Here is a 13,050-nt window from a genome sequence, read left to right as displayed (position 1 = left end):
TCTGATTCTGGGGGATGCAGGCTGGGCGTATGGGAGTGGGGAACCCCCCTGCAGCTCCCGGCCCGCAGCCTCCTCCCGGCCTCTGGCTCATGCCCTCCTCCTTCCCCGCCTCCCTGCCCGTCCCCAAGCCCGCTGCCAGTGCGGGGCCAGTACAAGGTGAGCTGGAGACTCAGGCGCAAGGCCCAGGTGGACCTCTGACTCTCTGCGTGCCTGGGGACAGCTGTCTTAGCTTCTCCAAACCTCGGCTGCCTCCTTTATGGTGACACGAGTGACTTCCTTCCCGCCTTGCGAGAGGCGAGCTGGTGTGACTAAAGCGGTTTCCGGGCGGCTGGCATGCCCCTTGTGCATCGTAGCTGTCATTATTAGGATTACCGGGGGGCTCGATCTCCTTGCCTGCCCTTTTCCCCCACCTTCATGGCCTCTGCCCTCACCCTTCAGATTCATTCGGGCCCGAGGGCCTGTGGTTGAATTCTGGAAGGCCGTCTGTCCCCTTTCTCCTCCTCCCCTACCCCCCGTGTCTCATCCCCCTTCCACCCCTGTCGGGTTTGTGCCATCCTTTTCTTCGTCCTCTTTTGACACTGCTGATGTTTGAAAGCCCGAGCACCTGTGACCAGCGCCCGTCCCCTGCCTCCCCGTCTCCCTGTAGGAAATCAGCAAACGGGAAGATGCGAGTGGACAGTTAAGCTGTATTCAGCTGCCTGTCGACTCCCAGGGGGTAGGTACGCGATCATGAGTCGGCATGCCCCCGCTGCCCATGCCCTGTGCCCCCTCCACCTCCGTGTCTCTGTGCTCGTGTTCACGCTCAGCCGCTGTGCAACTGTGGTAGCTGTGGTGGTCATTGGTGTCGTGAGGTTTGCTTCGATTTTAAGTCCCTTCCCCCTGAGGACATGGAGAGGAGGGGCCTCCTTGCCTCTGCCCCCACCACCCTGCCAAGGGCACTGTTCCCGTCCCCCGCTGGACCAGTAGAGGGGCGGGAGAAGGAAGGGACTTAGAATCTCTGTGTGCACGTGTGTGGTCCACCGCGTGTGGGTGCCTACACTGAGGTCCCCGAGGAGTCCGAGTCTCGGGATCGTGGGCGCAGACTGTGCTTCCCCATCTCTCTCCCCTCCCCCTTGCCCTGAGCCCCTATTGGAGACCCCCACAAGCTGCCTCAGCTCAGGACAAGTCTTTGGAGGATGTGAGGGTGGGGTGCCTCTTGCCAGAAGGTCCCAGATTTTTAAACCCACTTCCGAGTCTCTGGCCCCCTGGCCACCTGGGAGGTCCAGCAGGCATTTGGGGGCCTGCCCCCACTCTGGCCTCCACACCGAGCCCGTGCTCCACTGTTTCCTGCGCTGGCCCTGGAATTCGGGCCAAGGCCGGGGTTCCCGCGGGACCCCACAGTGCTGTGCATCCCGAGCGGCCCCCTGGAGATCCCACTCGATAATTAAAGGCCTCGTTAGGGATGTAAACTGAGTTAATGAAAATGATCCCCTGAGATGCCAATTACGCAATATTTATGCCCTTATCAAAAGTAGCAATCAAGTATTTCTTAATAACTTCTTAAGGAGAAGTGTGTAATTACTGGGGAACCCACTGACCTGCTAAGAAGGAAGAAAAAAGTACCCCAGAGACAGGGACAGAGGTAAAAATGGGGCCAGGGGACGGGGTGGGGTCTTGGGAAAGACGAGGGGAAGGAAACAGAGGGCCTGAAGTGGCCTCCTTGGGCTGAGCTGCTCTGTCTGGGGTCTTTCAATTTCCTCTGGGGTCCTCAGGTCTGCGGCTCAGGGGAGGGCAGCCATGGAAGGAAAGCAGAGGGCACAAGTGGCCTTGGGAATTTAGGCTCTAGTGACCATTTCACTCAGGTCCCCAGCTCCCTTTGGCCTATACCACCCGCCCACCCGCCTGCCCGGCTGTTCCCCTCTCCCCTCAGCCCTTCCCGGAGCCAGTCCCCGCCAGGCTGGTTGTGTCGTGGGCTATGGGGTTAGCCGTGGCCTTCTCTGAGGTGTGGCAGGTGGGAGGCAGAGGTGTCGGGGGCCCTGGGGAGCTCTGGGCCCCACGCCCGGATGGTGTGGCCTGTGCCAGTGCATGCCTCGTGCCGTGGTTGCTGGTTCCCATAGCCTATATGTGGTGTATGCTTGTGGAGACAGGGAGGCCTCAGTCCAGCCCACTAGCCCCTGCCGGGCCAGGTCTCTAATGGCCTGCTGCTCCCCTCCCCCACCCCCACCCTAGGGAGATGCCACCAAGTCCGAGTCAGAGCCCGATTTCTTCTCACCCAGCCTGGATGGTGACGGGGACAGGAAGAAGCGCTTGGCCTGTGAGTATCTATCCTGGGGGTGCGGGCCCTGGCCCTGGGCCAGCCTTGAGTGGACTCAGGGTCTCTCCTCCTTTCACTCCCCCGGCAGTGGTGTCCCTGGGAGAGCACCCGGAGCTGCGGAAGAACCTGCTGCCGCCTCTTATCATCCACACGGCCGCCACGCCCATGTCGCTCCCCAAGAGTTCCAGCACCGGCCTGGCCGAGGCGCTGGGCCCCGCCTCCCGCCGCACCAGCAGCAGCGGGTCTGCTGAGCCAGGGGCGGCCCATGAGATGAAGTCACCGGTATGGGGTGCACATGGGTGCCCTACGGTGGGACATGTGCAGAGGTCAGGAGGGAAGAGAGGATGGGGGCGGAGAGGCCCAAGGCCTCTGAGCCCTAGGTTGGACAAGCCCCCGCGAGGTCAGTAGGGCTAGTAATGCAGGCAGGTGCAGAGCTCTGGCCTTGGGGGGACAAAGAGCAGTGTTCTAATCCTATTCTTGTGTTCCTGAACTGCCCTTGGGTGAAACTCAACCTCTGAGCCTCTGCTATAAGATAGGGGAGGTCCTTCTCTCCTTAATACTTCATCATAATAGCAAACCCCGTGCAGTTACTGATTCTGTACCAGAGCAACCCCATGAGGTAGGTCTCATTATTATCCCCACTTGACAGATGGGGACCCGGGTCTTAGCTTGCCAAACTGATTGGTGGGAAGCTCGGCAGTGAGCCGGTGACAGAGCCAGAAGTTTAATCCAGGAGTCGGCGTCGGGGCCCGCGCACCTGCCGTCACTTTATACGGCCAGTCAGCTACATGAGGAATAGGTACTAGTGTCGTAGCTCTTCTCCAGACGAGGAACTGAGGCACAGAGAGGTTTAGTCACTTGCCCAGGGTCACCCAGCTGGTGGGAGCGAGTAATCTGAACCCAGGCGTCTGGTCCACGGCTCCCGCTTACACGTCGACTCCTGATACGGCGCCGAGGAGGCTCCCAGGAGACAGGGTGCCTGTGGGGGGTGGGGTGCAGGGCTGCGGGGTCCTGGTTGAGACCGCCCTCTCCCTGGCTCACCCCCACCCCCAGCCGAGCGCCCGCAGCTCTCCGCACAGCCCCTGGAGTGCGGCAAGCAGCTGGACCAGCAGGCGCTCCAGCCGGAACAGCCTGGGCCGCGCCCCCAGCCTGAAGCGAAGGAGCCCGAGTGGGGAACGGCGCTCCCTGCTGTCGGGCGAGGGCCGGGAGAGCCAGGACGAGGACGAGAGCTCGGAAGAGGAGAGAGCCAGCCCGGTGGGCAGCGACCGTCGCCACAGGGGCTCCCTGGAGCGGGAGGCCAAGAGCTCCTTTGACCTGCCGGACACGCTGCAGGTGCCCGGGCTGCACCGCACAGCCAGTGGCCGCAGCTCGGCCTCCGAGCACCAGGACTGCAATGGCAAGTCGGCCTCGGGGCGCCTGGCCCGGGCCCAGCGGCCCGACGCCCCCCCACTGGATGGGGACGATGGCGATGACGAGGGCAACCTGGTGAGGCCCCTGCGGGCGCGGTGACTTCTCACACCTGACCTTGAGCGAGGGGGGCGATGCCTGACCTGGCGCTGGGCTGGACGCCCCGCTGCCAGTGCCGTGGCATGCAGGGAGTTACCGTCGCGCCCGAGGGGTCTCAAGGGGTGCCGGCCCTGAAGCGGAGCTCCAAACAGCCCCTTTTTCTCCCTATGCCCGCCCTGCCGAGCCCCAGATCCTCGTCACATGCGGGGCTGCGGTCCTTGGTGGATATGAATGGTTTCGGGCAGATGCGTATGAATCTTTCATGGCCCTCCCCCAGTGACTCAGAAATACCCATAACTCATCCCTCCAAACTGATGCCCTCCCCTGTCTCCCCCTCTCTCATCTCGACCTTATCACAAGTCTTGACTTCACGCCCGTCCGTCCTCCTTACCCATTCACCCCTCCCCCGGCCTCCACACCACCACCACCACCTCTAACCCTGGGGGATGGGCACGTGGATCTAGGACCTCAGGGTTAGCGTGGTGAAGAGAAGGGGCCAGGGTCCCCTCCCGCCAGGTGTGTCTTTGAACAGACAGCTGTGATGGGTACAATGTTTGATAATTGATGGCAGCTCCCGAGCCCAGTGGGGAGGGAAGCAGGGAGGGCCTTCGGGGCTGGGCTGGAGGCTGGAGGCAGAGACATAAGCGCAGAGAGCCTGGGGGGAGGGGGGCGTGCAGGGGAGGAGGGAGGAGATGCACGAAGCGAGGCATGCTCAGGGGACCAGAGGGGCTTAGAGGGAGACTGGGGGTCTGAGGAATAAAGGAAGAGAAGTGGGGCTGAGGACTGGGCCCAGTGTGAAGGGCTGGACAGGGAGTGAAGGCCATGTTGTTGCAGACAAGGGGTAGGGCGTGGGGAACTTGAGGGTCCCGGCCCCGCACACCAGTCCTGTGGTCCTTCTACAGAGCAGAGGGGAGCGGATGAGAGTGTGGATCCGAGCCCGGCTGCCCGCCTGCTGCCGGGAGCGAGACTCCTGGTCCGCCTATGTCTTCTCTCCTCAGTCAAGGTGAGCAGGGGATCCCTGACCTCTCCTCCTGGGGAACTATCCCGCGACACCACCCTGGGGGACGCTAGAAGTGTCCTGGCCTGAGGGCACGTGAGAGAGGGGCCTCGGGCTGGGAGGGCCCCGAGGAGGCAAGGCCGCTCCCCGCTGCCCGGCCTGCCTCCTGCCCAGCCTTTGCTCGTCTCCGAACAGGTTCCGCCTCTTCTGTCACCGAATCATCACCCACAAGATGTTCGACCATGTGGTCCTTGTCATCATCTTCCTCAACTGCATCACCATCGCCATGGAGCGTCCCAAGATCGACCCCCACAGCGCTGTGAGTCACCAAAGACTAAACTTGGTGGCTGTAGGCTTCCCTTGCAACTGGTACCCAGGCTTGCCTCCTGTGTCCTTCTCCTGCCTCTGCCTCCATTTCCCTCCTGTGATGCACCAGCCCAGCTCGGGGAGTGGGGCCCTGCTCCTTACCTGGGTGAAAAGTGAGCCCCGTTGCATCCTGGCTATTTGCAGACAGCACGTTCTCATGAGCCAGGCACTTGTGGGGCCCAGCTGGGTGCGAGTCGGCGAGGGTCAGCGTGATGGGAGCAGCAGAGTGGCCCCGGCGGGGCTGAGTGTCTTGCTTCCCCTGCTTCCTGCAAAGGGGCTCGGTTTTGCCCACTACCTGTGCGCTGCTGGGGGAGACGTCCTGCCCAGCCTCCCCCATGGGCAGTGCAGAGTAGGGGAGAGGGAGCTGCCCTTTGCTCCTCTGGGTCCTGCCAGATCACAAACACGTAGGTTTTCAGGGGGAGCATTGGTCACTTCTGCTTAGCTGTGAACCTTCTAGGCCCGCTCCAAAGGAGAAGAAGGGCCAGAGGCCTGCGTATCTGGACCTGCTCCCAGGGGCCTGACCTCTTCAGAATGGGTACAAGTGGTTCTGGCGGCTGTCTCCCCCCACCCGGGCATCATAGTCCCCGCCCCAGACAACGGTGGCCCCTCATGACATCTTGCCGCACTTGCTTGGAGCGGCCCCCCCCCACCCCTCCCCACCGCCTCCCACACCGCCCGTTCAGATTTCGGTGTTGCTGGGCTTTGTTTTTCATTAGGGTGGGCTCCAGCCAGGCCCGGGTGGGGAGGGAGAGACCCTTTTGAATGAAGGGCAGGCCTGAAATAGGTGGGTGAGGAGATCCCCACCCCTGGGGCTCGTGCAGGGTGGAGCGAGGGCAGCCGGTCACATAGGCCCCTGGTCGGCCTTCTGCCCAAGGTCTCGCTGCAGGGCCCTCTGTCATTGTCACCACATCTTCCCCTCAGTTCCCCCCCCCCCCCCGCCTTTCCCCGATTCTCTCTTTCCCTTTCTCTGTTTCTTGCTCTCCCTGACTCTCATGCTCTGCGCGCTGCCTCTCCAGGCCTCTCCAGCCCTCTCTCGGCCACCCAGGGAGGGACTCAGCCTATAGATATCAGGGGACATGGGTCGCCTTAGGGATGTACAGCCTCACTTGCCCTGTGGCTCCATTTCTGGGCCACACAGCAGGACAACAAGAGGGCGGAGGGTAGGATGAGGGAGGTCAGAGATCAAGGTAAACCCTGCCCCAGTTTTAAGAAGGGAATCAGGATAGGCCTGAGATATGGGGCTCAGATGAGAATTGTTGGGGGAACGTTTCCCCTTCCAGGCCATTGCGGGGGCCGGGGTGGGAGACAGTGCTGTTCCAGGGCAGGGGTGAGACTGTTCAGAGCTGAGAGTCAGGGGGGCCTGGCACTGGCTCTGTGTGTGTATGTGTGAGAGAGACAGAGACAGAGACAGAGAGAGGGAGGGGGATTCTGGGAAGAGGAGATTGTCTGCCTTGTTGGGGAAGGTGGGAGTCATTGTCTTGAGTCAAACGTCGGAGGCAGTTCCTGGCTTCTGTGTGCAGAGCAGCCCTGGCTCAGGAAAGGAGGTCCTAGTGGGCAACACCCGCCTGCTGTCTCTTGCAGGAACGCATCTTCCTGACCCTCTCCAATTACATCTTTACCGCAGTCTTTCTGGCAGAGATGACCGTGAAGGTGATGGGGGGTCGGTGTTGCTCCGGGGCTGTCTGGTTCCCAGGGCCGGGTTAGTGGTGGGAGGGGATTGGAGAGATTGACCACAATCAGAGGGCAGGCCTGGGGACCGCAGGGAGGCGGCGGCCACAGTGATGCAGCGGGCGTCCCCAGGTGGTAGCGCTGGGCTGGTGCTTCGGGGAGCAGGCGTACCTGCGTAGCAGCTGGAACATTCTCGACGGGCTACTGGTGCTCATCTCCATCATCGACATCCTGGTGTCCATGGTCTCCGACAGCGGCACCAAGATCCTGGGCATGTTGAGGGTGCTGAGGCTGCTGCGGACCCTGCGCCCACTCAGGTGAGCCCCCAGCCGTGCTCCTCCTCAGGGACGCCTCCAACAACTCCCTGATGGAGCGAGAGCCCCACGTGCCCCTGCTTCCTGCCTCTGACCCCCCACGGGGAACCGTGTCACCACTGGGCTCAAACCATGGCCCCAGGAGTTTCCCCCCCTTGGGCACGCCCCCTCCACATGACATACTCCCCACGTGACATACTGCTCAGGGCTACCATGCCCCTGACCTTGTGCTGGGCACAATGTAAGAGGCCACAGGCAGGGCCCTCGTACCCTTCAGCTGGAGCTGTGCCTTGGGTGGTAACGTCAGGGATGACCATCCTCCCCGGTGAGATAACAGACTCCTTTCCCCCTCTTCACACACCTTCACACGCCTCTCAGGGACCACCCAGCAGGTAACGCCTCTAGCAGGGAATCTGCTTTCTCAGGAAACCCTCCCTCAATCACCCTCCACCCCGCTGTCAGAACTTTCCATGGATGGGGACCGTACTGACAGACTCGTGATGCCTCCCTGGCCGTGATAATCCACCTCCCACCCCCTTCCCCTCCTTGCGTGCACCCTCCATGATCCCGGCAAGCCAACCTCCCTGTCCCCACGACACGCTGCATCCCTGGGTAACACCTCCCTTGGGTTGAGTCCCCTCCCCAGCCCCATCAGGTGATGCTTGGAGATCTGGGAGTGGAAGGGAAGATGGGGGAGGGGAGGGGGGGGTGTCTGCATCCCGTTTTGAGACATTAGAGGCGGGAGTCCCCATGGCGGGGATCTTGCGAAAAGAGAACCGCCCAGGAAGCCAGAGTCCAAGATGGGGGACCCGTGAGCCCAGATGGGGGGTGGGGGTGGGGGAGCAGCAAGGCAAGGGACAAGGGAGCGTCGGAGCTGAGGGAACCCGTCTTCTTCCCCCCCGTCCCCAGGGTCATTAGCCGGGCCCAGGGGCTGAAGCTGGTAGTGGAAACGCTGATGTCCTCGCTGAAGCCCATTGGCAACATCGTGGTCATCTGTTGTGCCTTCTTCATCATCTTTGGCATCCTGGGGGTGCAGGTTTGTGGGGGCCTGGGGCCAGGTGTCAGTGGGGACCTGAGGAGTGGCCTTCCTCTTGGAGGAAGACTCCAAGTCGGAGACTCCAAGCAGCTGAGACTCGAGCTGCAGCTGCCGTCTTTATTCCAGAAAGGAAAAAACAGGGACACTTCCCTCGAGGCCCTAGGCCTCAGGCCCCTTTGCCTCCCGGGCGTTTTTGCAGAAAAACTAGGAGCCTAGAAGAGGTCCCCAAAGGGACGAGGGCCTCAGAGATGCTGCTGACCTGTGGTAGCTGGCGCACTGCCCTTGCCGCCCCCCCCTGCCCCCCTCACACGCTGCGCTCTGGAGCGCAGACGCTGTCCTGGCCCAGTCTGCCCCGGGATCCCCTCCCCTCCTTCCCTGCTTGAGCCGAGTGGGCCGCAGGCCAGGCCTGGGGATCCAGGGCCCAGACAGCTGGGCCAGGTTAGCGGCGGTGAGCTGGCAGGCAGGAGGGTGCAGACCCCAGACGAGGCAGGAAGTGGGGGCTGCTGGGGGAAACTTGGCCTCCGGCCCAGGGAGGAAACTGGCTTTGCCTCCACCCCAGTCTTCCAGAACCCCCTGGCTCCAGCTGTTTCAGCTTTAGGGTAGACAGCTGGCTGTCGGGGCAAGCGGGGGAACTCCTGGGTGGCTACCGCCCCCCCCCCACCCCCCATTCCTGTCCTTTGGCTTCCTGGAGTGTCCTCTTTGCCCCGGGGAGAGGGCTGTTCCCGGTTTCCTAGAATTCTCTAGCCCCAGGGACCGGGCTGGGGTACACTCGCCAAAGCTGTGTGGTGCCCCTTCCCCTTCCCTCGCTTCCGGCCGGCCTGGGTGAGCAGAGGCAACCCTCGTGAGCCCGGTCCTGGGCTTTTCCAGTGGATGTAGGTCCATCCTGAGTGGCTTGCCCAGACCCCCTGGTCCTCCTGACCCTCCCATCCCTTGCCCCCCCACAGTCATAGCCAGATGTGTTCTGGAGGGAGGGTGAGCTTTCCAGTCAGAAATACCTGCGTTCAAGCCCCCTCTCTGCCACCTACATTCAACCTTCGTGAGTGAATTTCCTCCTCTGAGCCTCAGTGCTCCTCATCTGTAAAGTGGAGTCTATAACACCTAGCCTGCCCCCACCATTAAACCAGGCCCCCTCCCCCAGAGTATCTGGTTCAGCGGGTCTGGGGTGGGCCTGAGAATCTGCATTCCTAGCGTGTTCCCAGCCGCTGCTGTTCGCTGGTCCACGGACCCCTCTTGGAAAACCCCTGGCTTCACCCTTTGTAGAAAATGAAGAACTATTCCCCTCCCGCCAGCCTTCCTCAGCACCTGCCCTGGTGACCTTTTCTCCTCTAGGGCCTCTGCTCCCAGGAGCCCAGAGGAAGGGGTGCCTGCGGGGGAGGCTTCTGTCAGCGTCTCCCTGACGTGGTTGAGCACCCTGTCCTCCTCACTCAGGGTGTGCCCAGAGCTCTTTGGCCCCGGGGCTTGTGTGGGGGAGGAAGGGCTGGTGAGTTCCCATGGCCGCAGCTCACTTCGCTCTGTCTCTGGGGATGTTTGTGCCCAGCTCTTCAAAGGGAAGTTCTTCGTGTGCCAGGGCGAGGACACCAGGAACATCACCAACAAATCGGACTGTGCTGAGGCCAGTTACCGGTGGGTCCGGCACAAGTACAACTTTGACAACCTCGGCCAGGTGAGCTCCATGCCCCGGGGTGGGCGTGGGGGTGGGGGTGGGGGTGGGGGCAGGGGTAGAAGCAGGAGGCTGGCGGGGACACGGGCGCATGCGTAGTGATGCACGCAGGGCAACTGACTTGCCAGGGCCTCAGCTTCATCAACTGGCTAATGGGTCATAATGGTATTTCTTCGGGGGTTTGTCGTTAAGGGTGCGATGAAATGATGTGTGGATTTGCTGAGCATGGGACCGGCCACATCTATATTCTCGAGATACTGCCTTTGCTTACTCCATATTTGGAAAAATGGAGAAATGTCGAAAATGAAATGGCTCGCTCCCTCTTGCTGGTTTGTTTCCCAGACCCAGCCTGGTTTTGCTTTCTGGATTTTCCAGGGCCCTGGTGTCTCTGGCTCCTCCTGGCTGAGGTCAGAGGGCTTGATCTCCTTCCATGGCTTCTCTGGCTTCATACCAGCCACGGAGCCCCGGGACAGAGAGCTCTCCTAGGGCCCAGAGTGTGATTAGGCCTGACCTCTGAAAGGCTAGGGTCCCCTGAGCTGCTGCCATGAGGTGCTTTGGGGACAGGTGGTGGGTGGTTTGGCCATACATCTTAGGTTTCACATGGTTTCTCCTCTCCCACCCCCCCGCCCCGCCCCAAGGCCCTGATGTCCCTGTTCGTGCTGGCCTCCAAAGATGGCTGGGTGGACATCATGTATGACGGGCTGGATGCCGTGGGTGTGGACCAACAGGTAGGGCTGAGGTGGGCAGGATCCATCTTTGGGCTCGGGTCACTCAACAAGGCATGATGGGATGCAGGCACGGGACAGAAAGAGGACAAGGCTGATTGGCAAATTCCATCAAAGAGGCATCACCCCATCGGCCGAAGCTTTGACCGGTAGCCTGAGGGCCATATCTGGGCGTGTTGTATTGGATTGCAACATGTTTACACTTCTTTGAGTTAGTAGCAAACACTTAAAAATTGGTGGATTTCATGTGAAAATCCAGAGTTGGGCCCGCTCAGAAGTCTGAAGATCTGGGAACATAGGGCTTGCACTGCCTCAGGGCAGGAGTTAACCTGGAACCGAGCAGCCGGTGCCTCTTTGGGGTAGCACGTCTACTCTCTACTTTGCCACAGTCCCCACCCCTCCCATTCATTCGCAGCACCTGCTGGGGCCCTGTAGCTAGCCAAGTTTGCAGACCTCGTCTTAAGGAACCCGGGCTGTGGGGCGGCACCTGAGACAGTCAGGTCTGACGTATCCCCACCTGATGCCTCCACCTGTCCTTCCTGATCCCCACCAGCCCATCATGAACCACAACCCCTGGATGCTGCTATACTTCATCTCGTTCCTGCTCATTGTGGCCTTCTTTGTCCTGAACATGTTTGTGGGCGTGGTGGTGGAGAATTTCCACAAGTGTCGGCAGCACCAGGAGGAGGAGGAGGCCCGGCGGCGGGAGGAGAAGCGTCTGCGGAGACTGGAGAAAAAGAGAAGGAGTAAGGAGAAGCAGATGGCTGGTCGGTAGTCTTTCCACATCTCTCTGAGTCGTGCTTGACCTTGGCCTTGTGACTGCAGGGGACCAGGGGCTGGGGCTGGGGGCAGGGAGAAGATGCTCCCACCGCCCCCTCCTCACCTCCTTCCCCTCAAGAGCATGTCAGCCTTTAGAGCACGCATGAAGCAGACCAATTCGGCCCCGTGGGGGAGGGGAGCGACCCCCCACCGTGGGGGGCTCCCCAGGTCTCAGCATCGTACTCCTCAGACGAGATGCCAGGTCGAAGCTGATGCATGACCTCTGCCAGCTCGTCCCTCAGGGGAGCCTTGCAGGATAAGGATCACCCTACTTTTGTTGCTCGCCCAGAGACCCAGGGATTGGCTCAGGTGCCAGATGGGTCTGCTCCAAGGTTGGGGAGCGAGCACCTTGACCGTGTGCCTGCCTAGTGTCTGTAGCTGCTGAGCAAGGCCTCGGCAGAAACTACAAATGCACAAGTGGCGTGAGAGAACCCCAGACCCACTCTCTCCTTACCTCCAACAAAAGTCCCTGGCTTCCTGGCTGTCTTTTTTTTTTTTTTTTTTTTTTTTTTTTTTTGGCCAAGCCTGGGGCGGGGGCGGGGCGTGAAAAATCTCTCCTGGCTCAGGGAAGGTCTGAAGTTATAGGGACTCTAAGCCTTCGACCCCTCAGCCCCCTCACCTGTGATCTCCAACATCTCTTGGCTTGGGCTGGGGGAGGCCCCCATCCGATCCCTCCTCATGCTCTTATGCCAGGGGTGGGCCAAGACTAAGGGGAAAGACACAGGTTCCGGGAAGGATTCCAGAGAAGTAACGGGCGCGGGAGCCCCTTTGTTTCTCCAGGTGTGTCTGCACCTGTCTCCCTGTCTGCAGGGTTCCTGTCCGTCTGTCTGGTACTCAGTAATCTCTGTGACTCTCTCTCTCAGTCACTGCCCACGTCTCGCTGAGTGTCTTTCTGTGTGGGTTTCTCTAAGCCTTTGTGTGTCTGTCTCTGTTTGGTCTGCGGGGTTCCCTTCTCTGCACCCTTCCTTTCACACACCGCCTTCCTTACGCCAGTAAGATGTGTGCAGTGCTCTGAGCTTTCCCTTTGGTTTGTTGAAATGTGAGTACTACCAAACGGGTTAGGGGCTGTGGTGCCCCCCCCTCCACTCTCCCCGTGGCTCTATCTCCTGCTACCTGAGGGGGACACCTGGAGCGAGGGGAGGGGGTGTGGGAGGGTCGGGGGGGGGGGCGGGCAGGGGAGGGACAGAGCCAAAGCTCCCTGTGCGAGGGGAGGTGGGGGCTGCTCAGGACCGGAGGCGAGGAGATGCTGGCCTCCGGGCGGCGGTGGGTGGTACGGTTCTCCACATCCCACGTCCTCAACGCCCGTGCCCCAGGCCCCTTGCTCAGCTCTGGGGTGGGGCCCCCACTGGGCTCTCCGTGTGGATGCCTGAGGCTGAGCCGGCACACCACCCCCAGCAGCCACGCTCCCACCCCTGCTCCATCGGCCCCACCCCCCCTTGCAGTCTGCCTTCTCTTTTGGCAGGAGGCACTTGTGGTCCCGCCTGACCAGCTGGCTCCCCTTCTGGGGTCTGTAGCTATCTCAGGTGGTGCTGAGGCCGAGGCACGGGTAGGAGTGGACGTCTGTTCTGATGACGGGCTGCCTGCCCCTCGCCGTGCCTGCCTCCGGCCCTCTGCCCCTGTGACCCCTAGGGGCTGGCCCGATCGCTCATCTTCCTCAAGCGCCCTG

General features: G+C 61.4%; 1 protein-coding gene across 1 annotated transcript in view; it reads left to right on the top strand.

Moving 5' to 3' along the window:
* The window catches only part of CACNA1G (calcium voltage-gated channel subunit alpha1 G), a 61,821-nt gene that overhangs the window by 32,846 nt on the left and 15,925 nt on the right, over positions 1–13,050 (top strand). Inside the window, 12 exon segments of the mRNA XM_023244165.2 lie at positions 647–715; positions 2,209–2,293; positions 2,382–2,575; positions 3,347–3,778; positions 4,702–4,802; positions 4,992–5,115; positions 6,744–6,812; positions 6,963–7,147; positions 8,054–8,180; positions 9,718–9,843; positions 10,479–10,568; positions 11,119–11,311. Coding sequence (XP_023099933.2) covers positions 647–715; positions 2,209–2,293; positions 2,382–2,575; positions 3,347–3,778; positions 4,702–4,802; positions 4,992–5,115; positions 6,744–6,812; positions 6,963–7,147; positions 8,054–8,180; positions 9,718–9,843; positions 10,479–10,568; positions 11,119–11,311 — 1,795 coding nt within the window.

Source organism: Felis catus, chromosome E1, assembly GCF_018350175.1.
Source record: "Felis catus isolate Fca126 chromosome E1, F.catus_Fca126_mat1.0, whole genome shotgun sequence".
NCBI lineage: Eukaryota > Metazoa > Chordata > Mammalia > Carnivora > Felidae > Felis > Felis catus.
The sequence above is the reverse complement of the archived record's forward strand: the minus strand, read 5'-3'. Positions and strand labels throughout refer to the sequence as shown.